The 19616-nt window shown below is 37.5% G+C and overlaps 1 protein-coding gene across 2 annotated transcripts in view; it reads left to right on the top strand.

Moving 5' to 3' along the window:
- srgap3 (SLIT-ROBO Rho GTPase activating protein 3) overlaps positions 1 to 6883 on the top strand; it is a 113415-nt gene extending 106532 nt beyond the window's left edge. For both annotated transcript variants that reach the window (XM_046851047.1, XM_046851051.1), the window contains exon 22: positions 1586 to 6883. In XM_046851047.1, the coding sequence (XP_046707003.1) occupies positions 1586 to 2026 (441 nt within the window). In that variant the 3' untranslated portion in view covers positions 2027 to 6883. The remainder of the gene's footprint in view (positions 1 to 1585) is intronic.
- The last annotated feature ends 12733 nt before the right edge of the window (positions 6884 to 19616 follow it).

A 19616-nucleotide genomic window follows, 5' to 3' on the forward strand; every position in this document is an offset into this window, starting at 1 on the left:
AGCTTATCAGGGCCTGAGTGAGTGTCTATGTGTGCCTAATCTCTGTTATCTTGACTGTCTGTATATGCATAGTTGTGTGGTTTAACACCACTTATCAGTACAGCTTTCATACAGCTTGTAGAATCATAAGCCAGGCCCATTGGTTTGAATGAGAGAAGCTGAGCAGTGAGTTTTATAGCATGCTAGTCCAGGCTGAGGCGCTGTATAAATGTCATAGATAAAGTACGGCAGTGACATATGGGACCCTGAGATAAACTTATGGCTAAGCCTGGCGCTCTGCAAAGCCAAAGCTCAAACCTTGACTATAAATCTGTTCTGCAACTAAAGATAGTATTCCAGGCTTAAAGCCCATTATAACACTGTCTCAACTGTTTAAATAACCCTTGTGATACTAAATACTTGTCAATAAACATAGTTAGCATTTAACAAATATATATTTCTTACAATAATTCTAATTAAATGCAAACAAACATGTTAACAAACCAATGTAACCAATGCTTACAATAGTGATACCACAAGAAAAATGTGAAATTTACTGTACTCTAATTTAATTGCCAGGTATCACATGACAACTTGCTTAGTAACTATTTATTGTTATGAGTTTTGCCAGTGATGCTTGGCTTTTTCAGATTTTAATTTTGTTTATTTGTTCAAGAAATTTAATTACAAATCCCGGAAACTCTTGAGTCTTTAATAAACCAAGTATAATAAGTCACAAAAAATTCCCTTTTTTAAGAATTGGTATTGATCATGAGAAGAAAAAATATTGATCATGTCACCAAATAGATTAAAACTAAAATAATGAGTCTGGTTTGAAAATGTAAGAAGTATAAAGTACGGATGTTTGTGTGAAAAATGTAATGAGTGAAAGTAAAAAGTAGTCCGAAAAATAAATAGTGAAGTAAAGTCATTATACCAGAAAAATCTACTGAAGTACAGTAACGAAGTATTTGTACTTCATCACTTCCCACTTCTGGCTATAAAACTCTAAACTCAACCCTACTGAACACTTTAGGGATGAATTGAAACGATGACTGCACCCCAGGCTTCCTCATCCTACATCAGTACCTGAATCTACTTATGCTCTTGAGGCTGAATGAATATAAATCTCCACAAGCTGTTATTCTGTTATTATAGCAGTAAATGGGATTTTCAGAACGCACATACGAATGTTATGGTCAGGTGTCTACAGACTTTTGGTCATATATGTTTACTTTTATAACATATGAACAGTTTTGCTCAAGAAAAATAAGTTGTATCCATCAGATAGAAGTAAATTCTTGGTACTGTGGTTGTAAGTTGAAGAGCTTATGTAAACAGATGGCAAATTCTGATTGGTACTTTGGCAAATCTGATGTCATGTCTACTAAATATGGTTTCAGCTGTGCCATAGTTGAATGAGAGGCTCTTTATCACAGAAGCTACTACATGCAGCAGTAATAAACTAATTATGCAGATAAAGTGACTGACCTGTATGACAGAGGCTGGATATTTTTAAACGTATTTGGTAAATTACACTGGTTATTATGTTAATACATACTATGTTTGTGAGAATGAATGTCTTTGTGAATTGTTTATCGTGCAGGATATAGAGAAGACGATGAGCACAGCTCTGCATGAGCTGCGCGAGCTGGAACGTCAGAACACAGCCAAGCAGGCCCCTGACGTGGTGCTGGACACACTGGAGCCACTGAAAAATCCTATAAGCTCAGAGCCAGCCAGCCCCTCACACACAATTGCCATCCGCGACCCCGAGGCGGCTCTGAGACGTGGAAGCAGCTCCTCCTCCAGTGCTTCTGAGACCATGATGATGAGCACATTCAAACCAGCACTGTGTGCCAGGGTGCCCAGTGCCCAGCTGCGACCTCCAGCTATAAGGCCCTTACGCCCAGTGCCCTCTCAGCAGCAGCGCTCAAGCAGCTCTGGCTCATCCGGAGTTGGCAGCCCTGCCATCACCCCGACTGACAAGAGCTTTCCCAGCAGCCCCTCCTCTAACACAGCTGATAAACATGGAGGCAGCATGTAGCTCAGGAGACAGGGTCAGGGTTGGCTCTCTGATTTGTAATACAGCCAGCCTCAACTGAAAGGCAAAATTTTATTTTATTTTTTTGAGCCTCAAAACTCTCCAAAAATGAGCAGTGGCATTTAAGGCAATGAGGCAGAGAAAGTAGCAAGGTTTACTCTTAGAGCACTCAGTGTGGTAAAACGTGGTGTAAAAATGTACTGGAAAATAATAACATCTCTGTACCACATATAAAAGTGGTCTAAAAGTCCACTACTAAAAAACGGAGTAGCTTTGATAATAAAACAGTAGCTATGATAATGAGACACAGAATAATGAAATCAATATCAAGTTTAGTCGTAAAAGAATTAATTGTATAAACGTGTTACCATTAAATTGTAATATATGGCAGCACAACCTTTTAAAAAAGAAGAGCAAACTGGATTTCCAGCGAAATTTCAGTATAAAATAATTTGAAACATATTCACAACAAATAATAGATATTCACAAAGTGGAATTGTGTGTTTGCTTTTAACAAATTGAGCAACGTTTTAGAATTGGAGTCTTGGAGATTTTCGACCCTGCAGTATATATATTACTATATAGCAGAGGTGTGTCTGTGTGAATATATACACATACACACACATGCACATGCACACACATATCACTATCTATATGTGTATTTAAATATAGATTATATCAACATCTTGATCAAAATTGTTAATGATGGGTCAGCCTAGTTGGTCAGTCACACACAGTAGAGCAATACTAAACAAATTTACTGTTTGTTTGTTTGTCTCTGCAATGCTCGGCCAGAGGTGTTGTTATTGAGAGGGTTGGAGCACTTTCTCTCTTTCTCTTTCTTAGCGGAGGTCCTAAACAGCCCCTCCCCTAGAATCTGACTGTCATTCAAAGCAGCCTGTGACTTCAGGACCGCCCACGTGGGTTGTTGTAAATAGAGATATACTGTACTTGAACTGGTAATGCCTTTTGTTTTTGTAGTATAAGAGATGTTCAGTTAAGTAACAACATAGCCAAGTTGTAATCATATATGAGATGCAGAAACTGAAACCAATATCCATTGCCAACTAATTGTAAGAAACCTGTGGTAAAGATATAGTTTACTTTGTATATAATTTTTAAGTAGGTTTTTTTTTTTTTTAAACGTCAAACATGTATATTTAGGGACAGAGCAGGCAAGAATAAATGGCATTTCACAGCAACCAGTCACAACCAGCAAACAAAGATTGCATTTATAAATATGGGTACTTTATGTTTGCCGTCTGAGCCGTTACTGCTAAATATATTCCACTTTATTCTGGCTTCATCAGGAAAGCATTTCTCAAACTCATACATATGAAACACACTTGGACCAAGACATTTATTCCTGTTTGAACAATCCCTTCTTTTCATAAGGAGCCTTCAGGTTCTTGGGGTGCAAAATGGTCCCTCAACAGGATATTTGTGGGTGCTCAGCATCCTAAAATTGTTTTGTTTGGAAACTAGCAGAACAAAGGAAATGCTAAAGAACTCCTGATCTTTTTTTTTATTTTTTTTAAATCACACTCATTAGATGTCAATGTTAATTATCATGAATAAGGAAACCAAATCCACCTAAGGATAATATTATTATTGAACATATCCAACAAAGACATATAATATATAAATATAGCTTTACCTTGCTAGGGCAGGGTGTACCCATATTTCCTCAACTTTTGTAGGTGGTGCTGTAGCTTATTGAAAAATCTATGGAAAGAAAATGACCACTAGTACAACCATAGTGACAATTAATCTCCTGCCACAAACCTACAAACCCCTTCTAGCTACATTTGTCTACAATTTGTACAACTTATTCTACATGTTACTTACTTACAATAATGTTCTTATTTATATCATTATTAATTTGATCTTAAAGGGCTTGAGTACACCATATTTCTAACACATGGGTTTATATAGAGGCATGGATATCCATGCTAATCCCAGATTAATAATTCCCACTTCATTGCAAAGCAGATCCTGCAGGGATCGTCTCACTCGCCCCCATTCTGTCACTTCGATTCCAGTTCATCTTTAACTGGTTTCCAGTTCTCCCCCTCCTTCTGCTCAGTGCACTTGGAGGAGGAATTCTTACTCAGGCATGATGATTGCCCGACTGAACCAATTATCTGCTTCAGTCAGTCTCTAATCTCATCCCCGCTGCAGATAATCAAACATGTCCACTTGTTTTTGTTTTTTTTTTTGCTTTCTTATTTGCCAACTCTTGCCTGTTCTGCTCAAACTGACAGTATGTAAATGCTTGTATAGTTGCAAGAATAATTCTGCTGGGAAAAGAAAAAAGTACTGTTACTGCACACTTTGCTTGGTTTGCAATGTGATGATGTTTAGAAAGTGAAGCCCTTGTCTTAACGTATCAACAGCACAGACGTCCTTATCTGGCTCGTTATTTAGTTTTAGTTTAAACACACACTGGTGTCTGTGTCTAAGTTGGAGCCCCTACTCAATGCGCCATTTTTTTTTTTTTTTATGTTTTATTGACAATGACTTGGCCTTTATCTTACTGTCAGCATTTTATACCTGAGTTGTGTTAGCAATCAGTAATTTCTGGACGGTCGCTAATTACAGTTCGGCTAGCTCGGCCTCACCTTCTGCATGGACTTCCATTGCGCATGGGAGGGTGACAGATGTGCATGTGCTTCTGAGACGATGCAGTTGTGCCTTTCTCAGATCTATCACGCGGTCCTTTACAAGGAGACAAGGAGAGTCATTTATCAGTCTCAGCATTGCATTTCTGTGACACTTCACGCACTGATTCATACATATGAAATGTCATGTCAAAGCCAGAGAATGTGGCATTCTCATTCACGATTTTTCCAATTATACATGTGCAGTGTGGCCTTTTTAAGATTGCCTCGGTAAAAAAAAGCACCATCAACAAAAAGAAACAGCAACCCTCAAACAAAACTGTAATAAACTCTACCATTCCTTCATACGGGGATGCGACTTTTAAGGGCTCATCTTTTGTACTATTATTTTGTCCATTTTACCTGGGAAAGGTGTATGCCATGTACCTTTCAAACTTAATCACAAACTTGCACAACACCACCAGAGTCCTGAAAGTTTAACCTTCTTTAACTACGTACCTTAATTAGTTTTTACATGTAAGTAAATAATGGATGGTGTGGTGGTGGCTCCTGTATCGTTACCACGTTGCACAGTCTTTTATCCATGAGTTTGGAGTACATTCGAGCCCAGTATCCACATGGGTCTCCTTTAGGTTCTCTGGTTTTCTCCATCCTCCAAGAAGCATGTAGGCAATAGGTGTGAAAAAGTGTATGAATATGTTTGTGTGTGTATGTATGTATGTGTGTATGTGTGTGGGTGTGTGTGGGTGCATGGGACTAGCATTCCATCCATGCTTCACATCCAGTGCTTCCAGGATAGCCTCTTGATAATAATTTTAATAATAATAATAATACAGGTACAAAAGATGTAGTCTTGGGGGGTCCCACTTTAGTGAGGAACGGTATGGTTTAATACTTTTACAGATGAGCATGCATGCTGAATGTAGTGGTGCTCTGATCAGTTACCATAAGTTAGTTCCAGTTTTGACTGGTGACTCCTGTGGTTTCTGTTCTGAAAGCCCCGACACTGTGTCTTAAATCCTGCAGCAGGTCCTGCACTGCCCTCCAGAGGAAAGGTGAGGGAGTTCTCTTCGTGCTCTTCATCTCCCTCTACTGGAGAATACTGGATTTATTATGTTTAATCAGAAAACTGTCACATATAAAACAATGAAATGCAATGTGTGCAGAACAGAGCGTTTAATACAAACGAGCACTAAACAGTTGTGCACCATTACAACAAATCGCACAATGTATCATCTCTTAATAAAGGAATCAACTAAAGAATGTATATGGACACGCTGCCCTCCAGCCTGACTTGGGTTGTGACATTAAATCAATAATAGGATAATAACAATAAGGGTGTTATAGATCTCATAAGAAACTTTAAACACAACTTCAGATATGAGCAAACAGCACATTTTTACACAGCACATGTACAATTTTGTGGCACATGCATTTTTGTTGTCTTGTTTTTATGATCAAGGCTCATGAAGTTTATCATATTATAATTTGGACTGTCAGGAACTCTGCTCAGCTATCAATAGATGACTTTTTGGTCTGCACTGAATTCTTGGAAAGTGCTCATGAGTAGGAACTGTTGAACTTGTTGCTAGAGATTAATGACAGATGTATGAAGGCTGCAACCTATATCACATTCTAATGTTTTTATAACTGCCATCTGTTTTCTTTCAGTATGTGCATTATAGAAGTCCTATCATTCCCATCTCCTTTCCGTACGACCTGAGACTGTGCTGCACAAGAGCTTTGACTTTCTGCTCCTTGTATAACCCTTCTACCTATCCTTTTAGCTATTGCATTGCAGTATTTAAGGCCTAATCAAATCTTTTACGGTACTTGCACGATTACTGAGGCACTCTGTGCACTCCTGTCCGTTATGGACTGTAAGTAGACCATGAATTCTTTATTTTAATTTTTTTCTGTCAGTTTGAGAACGTATGCTCTTAATGGGTGTGTATTGTATGTATGTATGCTTGATTGTATGTATGCTAAGGTAACAGACTTCCTCCTTCTCTAGACACAGCATTCATAAAACCAAACTTGCGTCTGTCTGTACTAGTGGGTTGTGAATATTGACATACTGTTTTTCGCCTTCCTATTAACCCTTTTGTCTAATGATGCTGTTTATTCATGAGTGTTTGGCTGGTTGATTCCTCCCTATGATGTAGGTTAACTGTACACCATGCCACTGTTTGGATGTGAAGAATTCTCAAATCCAAAATAAAAAAACAAATGAACTTTTCTTTGGCATTTTCATGTTGTGATTGTTTTGTGTGAATAATTAATTAGATTGAAGAAGCCTATTGATAATTATATATTGTGACAGAAGCATCTGCTGATATGCAGTGCTATACTTTTAAAGATTGGTATATAAAAGCACAGGGATGTGAAAAACTAAATAAACGAGTGAAGAAACATGATGCAAATGCTTTCACGCATATTTGGTGCATGATAGAAATAAGTTAGTAATATTCTCCTATGGTCTGTAGCTCAGCAGGTTCAGGTGAATAACATTTTTAGATCAAAATAGCAAGAGGAAACATTTGAAGTGACACTGAAAGAGGAGGATTATTAATGGGGCAGGGATTCAAGAGCAAAATTTGAAAAAGCATAATGCATTAGGGGCAGAGTTTCAAAAGGAACACTGACTGCACTTAAATTCGATGCTGTGATGTTTGTGCACTAGAGAGATATATAAGAAAAAACAATGTAGCATGTGGCCAGACTGTCAGCAAGAACAGCCTGACAGCACACACATAGAGAGGGATATCATAGCAGGTATAATTGGAGTTCAGTGGTGCAAAAAAGGCAGACACTGGTCTACAGAGATGTGGGAAATGTGATACGGTCAGATGAGTCATTCTTCACCTGTCAGCCTGTCAGATGAGTCACCCATCCTTAATGGTGTAAGCTGGCTGACCTTCAAGATCGATAGGGTGTGGAGGGGAATTAACCAGGGAAGCAGAGTGATGCAAGATGACCATATTCAAGACAGGCCAGGAAACCGAACTAATTCTCTTAGTTGCAATTTGCAAGCAATTGTACTGTTATTACACCAACAAACTCACTTATTACTCACTTACTCACCCCAACATTTATATCAAAATGTGACTTGGTAGTTAAACGAACAGTTTATCTCGTAGGTTTTATGAAACCATAATTTGCTTCTGTTAAAGGAGAAACAATTCCCAAGTGCTTAGCATCTCTCAAAGTGGTAGGTTTTTATAGCTGGAAATGGTGGAAGGTTGGGATACCCACATTTGAACCACCACGATATCCGGTGATGGCCCATTCAACATCCCATTTCTCAGTAGTAATGGTCTAGTATAGTTTTTTTTTAATGAGGAGGATCAGCCTAGGTACTCCTGGAACGTATTTAATCATTCCCTGTAACAATAGGAAAAAATGTGATTTTCTACTTCCAGAGCTCATTTCAATATTCACTGCTATTCCCAATTTGAACCAATTTGACAAGCCTTTGTAGTCATTGTAAATTCCAGTTGAGATTGTGTATACATGGTTTTAGCAGGGTAATGGAGATTAATCCTATGTAGCAGATGTCAAAAGTTATCAGGAATATCAAAAAATCTTTGACAGTTTTAAGGATTGGCCATTCGGTGTCAGCTGCTCTTAACTTCACCCATGAAAATCCACATCTTACTGATATCATACCCCAGGGAAGTCACCTTAGGCACATTAATTTTTCAGGTTCAGATTCAATATAGAATCAGTTCAGGTGTTGTCTGCATGGATTTTAACAGAGGGGGCAATAAATCAAGAGGCTTTCAATCTCTGTGATGATTAATTTTCCAAAACTCTTAGTTTGAAGTATTAATGAATGCCTGAAATATGGAGGAGGCATCCATTTAATATAGCATCTTCAAATAGCCTTAATGACTAGGTCACTTTTCCATTTGTCTCCTTCAAATGTGTATTCATTTGTTGGCACTAGTGAAATGCTTGGTGGAAATTCTGACATTTCATCCATGTTTAAGTGCTCATGACTTAATGTAACAAATATTTGTACTTTATTGTGAATCATTGCATTAACCAAAACCCATTCACTTCTGCATGAAGACGTATGTAAGAGATTATGCAGGTGAAGCAGATATACTCTATACCTCTTGTTTGATGGCTTAAGTGAGGAACTCATTCATAGCTTTCTTCACAGCAGTGAATAAGTGATAAACTTATGAGCATGCCAAAGTAGAGTTCGATAGGAGGCATTCAGTCATTCTTGTGTTTCCAAGAAAACTGCTGTAAAGCTGCTTTAATACAATGTATGTTGTGAAAAGGCTATAGAAATAAACTTGACTTGACCTGACTTCCAAGAAACCTTGCTTGATTTGAAGCTAGAAACACTGTCCAGTCATCATCATCATCATCATCATTATCATCATCATCATTAAACTCATATCATGCGAGGATTTTTTTGGTATTTAGAAGATATAGACCAGAGGATCTCAGAAACATTTTGGCTTTATTTTTGACTGAGTTACGAGCTCCAACCTGATCCACTGAATAATCATTGTAGTCATTCATCATTATGTGAAACTTCAATAGTGATCCACATGGTGGCAGTAGTGTGTCAGACTAAGATATTAAAACCGTGGCCAGTTATTTGAGGTAATGAAGTATAGGAAAGTATTGTCCTGTTTTTTAAATGAAATACAGCTGTCTACTAAGTGAAGGTAAACAGAATCCTATTGTCCCACCCAAGAGACTTATAATATTAAAAAAGGTAACATGAAAAATATTGCTATGTCTCTGAGACTCTGTATTTATTCTAAATACACAATTAATTTGACCAATTATCTATTTTTTTTGTTTTTCATTTTTAAATTCATATGTGTGTATTTCTCACTGTAAAATCTTTAGCATTATCAGTATACAATTTAAAAAGGTTAATGAGAATCACAGTTCTGTAACCTGTAATTACTAAATGTTAGATAATTTTTTTTATTATAGTCATTATATTTATTAATCAACCATTATATTATTGCAAAAGTCATTGCCTTAGAGAAATAATAGTGATCTGTGGGTTGCAGTTTGTAGCTCTGGGGCTTGTTTTAATATGACCTGTAGATGTAATGTTAAACGAGGAGAACTGCTGTACGGTGACTGAACACTGGAGCAGCTCAGATCTCCACTGCCAAGCATCAGAAAACCAGGATCCGCTTTTAAACACTAGAGCTGAGCAGGGCTCCCTCAGGACTCTGACAGAAGGCTGATGCTTGAGAAAATATTTTAATAGTCAGATATAAAGTGGGGAAAAGATATATACCCCTTTTATATACCACTACTTTGGCATTTGGTCTAAATTTGCTGGAGAATATGAGCTGAAGATGAATAGAAAACAAATAGGAAATGAAGAAAGAGCTGACTGTACGTGGGAAGGACATAAAGAATAACCTTTAATTTCTCCAACCTCTGTTATATTAAAGCTACTGTTATTAACCATATAATGTACATTTAAATTGATTAGAAGTTTGTTCCTTGGTGTTTACTCACAATATGATACATTCACCACTCCCAAAACACAATTACCATCCTAATATACAAGTATTACACCTCAACCAAAAATAGTAGGCTCAGTTGTAATTTATTACAGTGGAGGTAGAGATAAGAGCTGGTAGCAGGTCAGAGTGCATTACACAAAATGGAACAATTGTTATATAAATAATATATTATAATTAATCATATTAATGCATCATTTATGTAATAATGATGTATTTAAAACAGAAGCCATAAATGCAGTTATTTGAAAAATCATTTAGTGTGTGATTGCTTGTTACTGGTAGATTAGCACTGTAGTGATTATGGATTGCTTTCTCGCCAGCTTGGTTAATAAAAGAAATTGCCAGTGGAAAGAAACTCTTTCAATGGCATTTGGTATCAGGAAGTGGAATCCAGTTTTTGATATAGGGGAGATGATTTGTTCTGGTTGCCTCTTTGCCCTGCTGATGAACAGGTCTTCCAGTCATGACAGACTGCAGCCATTGATTTTCGACTCACAAAATTAGGGGCCGAATCTCACAAACTGTTTCCTGTCAGAGAGGAAGTTTGTGATCCATGTACAGATGGAGCCTTGTAATGAGTTTTAAATTAAACAGATGAGTTTTTCTTGTAGGAGCTCAGAGACGATGGTATTAAATGGCAAGCAAAAATCAACAAGAAGAATCCAGGCATTTTCGTTTGAAGAGTTTTGGTGTTTTGTTATTCAATAAAGCTCAATATTAACTGTTCCTCATATACAGATATGTTGCTCTGGAGGGAAATCTAGATAGAAGTATTAGATTTAAGAAATCTCATTATCTTTCTAAGGTCTTCAAAATAAGAGAGGTGATGACTACCATTTGGTATTTACTAAGCCTATGTATAGTTTATCTTGTTTTTTGGGGGGATTTGGGAAATGACTGATGTCTTGATGCATGCTGGAACAGCATTCAGCTCCAAAGACCAGTCGAATAAGTCTGTAAAGATGTGGGACCGGAACACTGTTTAAGGAATCTTGGTGTGAGGGTCAGCTGTTTTCTTTACACTATTTTTCACTTCTCTTTTTACCTCTTGTTCTGTGATGATGAACAGAGTGTGACAGGACTTGGACAAAGGACCAGCTGAGTAGGTGATAGATCAGCCACCTGATGGGCCGTCTGTCTCTTAAATCTGCAGAAGTTTTTTAGATTTGGTAGATGGAGGTCATAATACAGGTGGAAGAGTATAATGGACAGCATTTGCAGTTTCTTTGACCATAACTTCCTATTAAGTCATACTTTGTAATATAACTTATTCAAAGGGTGTAACAAGACAATGTCAAAAGTTTTAAAACTGGACACATGACAACAGTTCAGACTTTTTGATTTAATAACAATGGTAATGTAATATGTAGTGCTACTAATATTTTGGCCTGATTACAGTGGGACACTATTATATTTTCAAAAGTAGCTACATACCTCTTGCATAAATACGTCAACCGAATCTATTTGTAGTCATTAAGTAGAGAAAGACAGCAAATTCGATGTTAAATAGTGCACACAGGCTTTCCCTGCATTTTTACTGAATTTCTACGAAATGCCAATGTTCTAGTAATGAGTCCCCTACACTGGATTGCATAGACATTATTCATTTTTCACATCTTGTTATAATGTTGCAAGAAAATAATGTTGCAAGAAAATAAATATGAAAAGCCCATGAAAATAAAGCAAAGAAACTCCCAAGAATAACAGATGGGCTTTTACTTGGAATTTATCTAGCGTTCTTCTGTAAAATGCCGTGTTTATGCTACAGTTTACAAAAACATTTTCTTTCCAAGTAATCTCATTAAGGCATGTTTTATAAGTATAAAGGTCACACCTTTCGGCAAGCTAACTATTAACAACTTGCAGAAATAAATTATTGCATACCTGTTCTATTTTTTGCAATCCCTCTGCGTCCTTACTGTCATACTGCGCGAATCACAAGCCTAAAACTATTTCATATAAATTGGCCAGTATGTGGCTGCATAATGAGTACACAGTAAAGGTTCACAATAAAGGGCTTAGAAATAAAATGAGATTGATTAGATTTTTTTCCTGGAGAATTAGTTGTCTTCCAACACACAAGCTGAGAACAATCCGGTAGTCCTGCATCAGCATTTCTGTGTCCCACTTAAACCTTGTATAGGGGTTGAAAGCAGGAACAGCAAGGACATGACACATACTGGAGACATGTGAACATTTATTGACATGCATTCTGGGTTAGAAATCTCTGTTGGTCTGATTTGACATTTCCTCAGCAGCAATTAACAACAGACTGGTACCAAATGTGCACACTGCTTAATTAAGTTTTATTGTAATTATTTATGTCTGAACAAAGAAATTATTATGATAATTTACCCACTTCTTTATTCTATCTCATTTTTCTTTTAATGGGACAAATGAACTGCCAAGCAATTACTTATGAAAAAAGCCCTTGTGCAACATTAACAATCTCAGTTAGAAAAGAAGGACTGGGTTTTACAATGGAAATATTGAGAAACTAAATCTTGCCGATCTAAAAGTGCACATTCTGTGCTGTTATCAGAGACATGGGAATGTTTCAGGCTCTTAAAGCCAGCATGCTCACTCAGAAGTAGCATAGCGTTTTCAACAACAGCCCGTGGCCTGCAAAAAAAAAAAATTATAGCAAAGTAAAAACATTTGGACTAATTAAAAACAACAAATTTCAGTGAAGTCTTATAAATGTGGCATCTGATCTTCTAATGGAGAATCAACTAATTTCAGATGAATCATAATAATACTCCAAATATGTGTAAAAATTAGTGCTGTGAATCATTTAAAATATTTAATCGTAATTAATCGCATGATTGTCATGAGTTAACTCACAATTAAATTATCCGTTCTAAATGTACCTTAAAAATAATACTGTTTAAGTTTTTAAAACTCTATTCAACATGGGCATAGACAAATGTGGATGCTTTATGCAAATGTATGTTTATTTTGATTGAAACCAGACTCAACATAAAGCATGAAGACAAAATATTCTTTGAAATCGTTTAAAGTAATTACAGTGTTTTAAATCAGGACCCAAACTGATCTTTAGCTATGTTTCTACAAAGACGGTTTTAATTGCCGGATGTGTGCATCACGGTGGGTTTTGGTGCTTGTTTAGTGATTAAAAATGAGTTTATTTATTTATTTATTTATTTGATATCTAATTAAAGAAAGGACGTTGTGAATAAATGTGTGTTGCGTTAAAAGTTAAAATTTCACCTTTTTTATATTTATTTATAAAAATGATCTAACAGAAATGAGCGCTGCATTAATTGCATGTTAATAAAATTAAGGCTGTTAAAATGAATTATTATTTATGTGTTAATTTTGACAGCCCTAGTAAATATATATTGGTCATATTTGCCTTTAGTCATGACTGTTAGCTGAATAACAGCAGTTGTGCATTTGAATGTAATTTATGTGTGGCAGGGATGGTGGCTTTGTGTAAAATGATTAAAGTCAGAGCTGGAGTGGATGAAATAAAGATCTACTATATGTAAGCAAACAGCTTTTATTTGAAAAGCTACATTTTTGTTTGATCTATTTCAAAACTGACAGAAGATGTGTAAGCACATCATAGTGACTGATATGTTTCACCAATACCTATAATCCATAGGTTGGTGTGGGATTTTAAACAACAAAAAGCAAAAACAAAAAAGCAAATAACCACCTTAAAGCTAAGCATTAATATCATATAACTCTGACAAGCTTAAGTCATTTGTGGTGCAAAACTAACAGAAAGATTAAACATAATGCTTTATTATTTAAAAATATATATTCTATACTGGTCATTAGTTCTACAATTCTAGCTGTAAGAGTGTGCATGTGTGTATATAAATTACCTGCATTTGTGTTGCTTTTCTACTAATAATAAAGCTGTTGATATTAATTTCTTTTGCCATTTTTTCACATTTTAAAATTATCTTCTTTAATCCATGTTGTTAAGTTAAATAAGCATAAAATTATCTATTTAGCTTATAAGGGCAGAAGGAAAAGTCTCCAATAAGTGTCTCAATCTGTCTAGTACTGTGTCTTTCTATGGTTGCCAGACAGAACTGAGTGTTTGGACTGGACTACATACAGTATACACTCTTGAACAAAATCTTAAGACTAGGGAAAACATTCCAAGTATTCGCATTTCACGCAGGTGGATCATAACCAGGTTGTAAGAACTGCTTCAAAATGTCAAAAGAAGAAAAAGGAGCAAGGGAATTGGCAGAGATTGGTAATTTATTAAACATTGCATTTAAACTCAAACAAGCAGTTCATCAGCTGATCAAAAGTTTAAGAACACGGCCCAAAAATCCCAACAACAGAACTAAAAGTGTCAAAAAAGGACTCAGTAGTGAGTATCCCCACTGTTCTTGTTCATAACTTCAAACACTCGTTTCGACATGCTAGGTGCAAATGTTTCCGAAGGCTGGTGGGAACGTTGCTTCATGTGGTGAAGATGGATTCACGAAGGGCAGTCTGGAACTGACGTCCTTTTTTACAAACTTCCCTTGCCATCCATCCCCAAACATTCTTAAGGGGATTTAGATCAGGGGAACATGCAGAATAGTCCAGAAGTGCAACGTTATTGTCCTGGTAGAAGTCCTTCGTCAGGTGGGCGTTGTGAACCACAGCATTGTCCTGTTGAAAAACCCATTCATTACCAGACAGATGAGGGTCCTCAGTCATGAGGGATGCCTGCTGCAACATGTCCACCTAACAAGGCCCCTGGTTGTGGCCCCTGCACAACCTAAAGGTCCATTTTTCCATTGAAGGGAACAAGCACCCCAGATCATAATGGAGCCTCCTGCCATGTTCAAAAACAGAAAGCTTTTTGCTTTTTGCCATCAGGAGATCATGACATTGTGACAATGACATTAAAGCCATATTTTTGCACAGATTTTTATTTTAAAGGCGATTTTCTTGAACTTCAGATCAGCTGATCAACAGTCTGTTTGAGTTAAAATGCAGTTTTCAATAAATTGCCTACTCTCAATTTTTTGTCTCTTGCTCTTGTTTATTCTTTTGCCATTTTGAAGAAGTACTTACAACCTGGTTATGATCCACCAGCAAATGCGAATACTTGGAATGTTTCCCCCGGTCTTAAGATTTTGTTCAGGAGTTTACATGTATAATATTACTTGCAGGATGAGTCATTGTACAGTAAGTATGTGAAGTCATTCTGATCATCAAATCCTTGCTACTCCTCTACAAAGTACCATTAGGAAGTTTTTTTCAGGAGAATCTTTTCATTGTTATCATGTAAAGCATCCTGTTGTGGTGGCTTGTTTAATCTGTCTAATGAGAACCAATAGATAGTTCTTTAAAATCTTGTGTAAAATCTTCTTGTAGACCAAACCATTATGATTTAATACACTGCATGTTGCTGATAAAGGATGGTGGTGAACATTCTAATTTTGAGATGCATTTAAAAGTGATTCAACTTCTTCAAATGCTGAATAACTGTCAGCATGGCTCTGTCAGCATGGACCTGCTGAGATGCACAGTGAAATTATACCTACTTTATTGAAGGCTTAATGAATATGTCTTTAATAAAACAACATATGTAGCAGTCCAAATGCTTGTTTTCAGTATTAGCTCAGTAAGATAGTTATGTAGGCCACACTTAATCACATAGTAATGAAGTACCACTGGTCAATCATTTAATAATGGATACAATGAAACAAAGTAGCTCTAGTAAGTTAAGGAGGTGATTGTTAAACAGCAATAGAAAATGTTTTAGGAATATTACGATATTCTCCCTAAAAAGAAAAAAAAGTCATGGTCATGTTCTCTTTGTTGTTGTTTATGTGCTCTGCAGGTTCTGTCTCTCTCAAAAACAATCTAGTTGTGAAGTTAGAAAAATATGAGTTTCATAAACTCCCAAATAGGTGTCTAGGCTCCATCCTGGATAAGCTGGGTGTGGAGATTGAAAAATTAATAAAACAAAAGTAGAAGCAGTCACCTACTGACCACAGCATTGAACCACCAAAAAGATTCCTATGGCTTGCATTCATAATCGATTCAGCCAGGTGATTCAGCGCTGTAACAGCTCTTCTTATGCCACTTCTAAGGGTGGAAATCCAAAATATAAACATACTGAGAGAACAGTTTCAATGAATGTCATTTCAACCATTTACAGCAGGTACTGTATTCCCAGGGCCAAGGGGCTACATAAATTAACACAAAAATATAACCAATAGGCAAGGTGAGGTCCCCTGGTGGTCTAGTGGTTAAGATGCAGCACTCCCACCGCTGCGACCCGGGTTCGATTCCCGGTCAGGGAACCATCCCCAGCCACTCTCAGTGCCAGTCCCAAGCCCGGATAAATTGGAAAGGGTTGCGTTAGGAAGGGCATCCAGCGTAAAAACATGTGCCAAAGCAAACGTGCGGAGGATCTGCTGTGGTGACCCCTAACGGGAGAAGCCAAAAGAAAGTTTTATAACCAATAGGCAAGGTGAAAGACAGTGCAGCGCTGATCAGCATGCAGTTCTAGTGTGGAGTAAAAGTGCAAAGAAGTTACGATATAATAATAAATGTAAACATGACATATTGACATAGACACACACACACAGACACACACAAACCCACTCAACTGTGTGTTACTGAGCTGCTACAAATCTGAACTCATACTCATTTCGATTCACACACATTCATGTCAGCACCATCCATTTTATATTATTTTATAAAGGTAAAGAAGAAGAAAAGAAGGAGAGTGAAGACTGAAAGAAGAATAAGATGGTGGAATCTGAAGGCGGAAAACTGTAGTGTGAGATTGAGGGAGGAGGTCAGACAAGGGCTCGTGAGGTTGAGGAGGTCCTGGATGATTGGGCAACTACTGCAGAAGTGATAATGGAGACAGCTAGAAAGGTACTTGGTGTTTCCTCTGAAAATAGAAAGGAAGACAAAAAGACATAGTGGTGGAATGAAGAAGTGCAGGAGAGCATAAGGAGAAAGAGGTAGGCAAAACAGAATTTGGATCGACAGAGTGATGAGAAAAGTAGACAGGGGTACAAGGAGATGCGGCAGCAGGTGAAGAGGGATGTAGCGAAAGCCAAGGAAAAGGCATATGAGGAGCTGTATGAGAAGTTGGACACTAAGGAAGGAGAAAAGGATTTGTACCGATTGGCCAGGCAGAGGAACCGAGCTGGGAAGGATGTGCTGCAAGTTAGAGCAATAAAGGATGGAGATGGAAATATGTTGACTAGTGAGGAGAATGTGTTGAGAAGATGGAGGGAGTATTTTGAGCAGCTGAAGAAAATGAGAGAGAGAGAAGGTTGGATAGTGTGGAGTTGGTGAAGCAGGAAGTGAATAGGATTAGTAAGGAGGAAGTGAGAGCAGCAATTAAGAGGATAAAGAGTGGAAAGTCAGTTGGACCGGATGACATACCGGTAGAAGCATGAAGATCTTTAGGTAAGATGCAGTGGTTTTTAACAAGATTGTTTAACAGGATTTTGGAAGGTGAGAGGATGCCTGAGGAATTGGAGAAGGAGTGTGCTGATACCGATCTTTAAGAAGGGAGATGTACAGACCTGCAGTAACTACAGGGGAATTAAGTTGATCAGTCACACCAAGAGTAGTGGAAGCCAGGCTGAGAGAAGAGGTGACCGTCTGTGAGCAACAGTATGGTTTTTTGCCAAGGAAGAGCACCACAGATGCATTATTTGCTTTGAGAATGTTGATGGAGAAGTATAGAGAAGGTCAGAAGGAGTTGCATTGTGTGTTTGTGGATTTTGAGAAAGCGTACGACAGGGTGCCAAAAGAGGAGTTGTAGTTGTGTATGAGAAAGTCAGGCGTGTCAGAGAAGTATGTGAGGGTGGTATCTGTAAAAGGGTATCTGTGAGAATGAAAGGGGAAAGTTTATAGGACTGTGGTGAGACCTGCGATGTTGTATGGTTTAGAGACAGTGGCATTGAGTAAAAGACAGGAGGTGGAGCTGGAGGTAGCATAGCTGAAGATGTTGAAGTTTTCGTTGGGAGTGACGAGGATGGACAAGATTAGAAATGAGTTAATTAGAGTTTATTAGCGCATGTAGGACGTTTTGGAGACAAGGTGAGGGAGGCGAGATTGAGATGGTTTGGACAAGTTCAGAAAAGGGACATGGGGTATATCGGTAGAAGAATGTTGAGGCTGGAGCCACCAGGAAGGAGGAAAAGAGAAAGACCAAGGAGACAGTTTATGGATATGGTGAAGACATATGCAGGTAGTTGGGTTGAAAGAGGCAGATGTAGAGGACAGAGGGGTATGGAGACGGATAATCCGCTGTGGCGACCCCTAATGGAAGAAGCCGAAAGAAAAAGAAGACTTCATTGTTACTGTTGCTGTTTAGCACAACTTTTTGTGTTTACATTTTGTGTTACATTCACAATTACACTCTTGCTTACAGTTCTCCTTTGCACATTGTACAGCAGGGTTTCTTGCGGCAATATTTTGTGTTTTGTGTATCTGTCTTACACTGTCTTGTATTATCTGTTTACACTAGGTCGCACACAATAAACTTTATGTGGCTAGGACAACTTACTTTAGTCTTAGCACTGTATTCTGTTATGTAGCTCCATGTTGTGTCATGTATCTCTATGCTATTTTATGTAGCACCAGGGTCCTGGAGAAACATTGTCTCATTTTACTGTCTACACAGCTATATATAGTTAAAATAACAATAAAAGCTTTTTGACTGGATATTCCTTTGCAGCATTTCATTTAGAATATTTGAAGCAGTAGTTCAAAAAAGGGCAAAAGCTAAAAAAAAAAAAAAAACAGGGTGGAATGATGTTCCAGCTGTCGATGCTACCGTACTTCATTTATCCATGTCCCCCACTTCCATTCAGATTTTGACATTGAAAAATCGCATGAAAGTGATATAATCTCAGTCCTAGGTTAAACCTGCCAAACTGCACTCATATAAACACTCATACATTATACACTGCTTACCATTATAGCTGTACTGGAAAAGAGGCTGGCATTAGATAGATGGAGCTAAACACCTCTTTTACATCCTCACAAAAAATCTGAACTTAGAACATTTCAGCAAAAAAGATTAACCCACATTCACCTTTTCCCAGAAACCAGTGTGCCTGAGTCATGGCTTATGCATTGCAGCTCCTGTTAATTGGAAAACCAATTATGATATACAGAGTAGACTAGAAGATGCTCTAAGAATTCCCCCAGATTTATGTACTCCAGAACTATGTTCCCCAGAAATGTATGAAATTGTCATCCAAACAAAAATGGATCCAAGACATCCACAAATCAGATGTTAGTTAGTCAGAAAAACAAAGAACGGACACTCTACAAAACTATGCTTTTGGTAGAGTACTGAAAAGTTTGAATAAAGTGGCCATAATTTGCTATTTATTAGCAGGACTAAAAAGCTGGTAAGAATTAATTGCAAGTTGGAGTCTTGAAAAAGAGGTGGTGATTCACCTTCAGACAGGACAATGCTGGACATATGGC

The sequence above is a fragment of the Silurus meridionalis genome, chromosome 1, assembly GCF_014805685.1.
Source record: "Silurus meridionalis isolate SWU-2019-XX chromosome 1, ASM1480568v1, whole genome shotgun sequence".
Lineage (NCBI taxonomy): Eukaryota > Metazoa > Chordata > Actinopteri > Siluriformes > Siluridae > Silurus > Silurus meridionalis.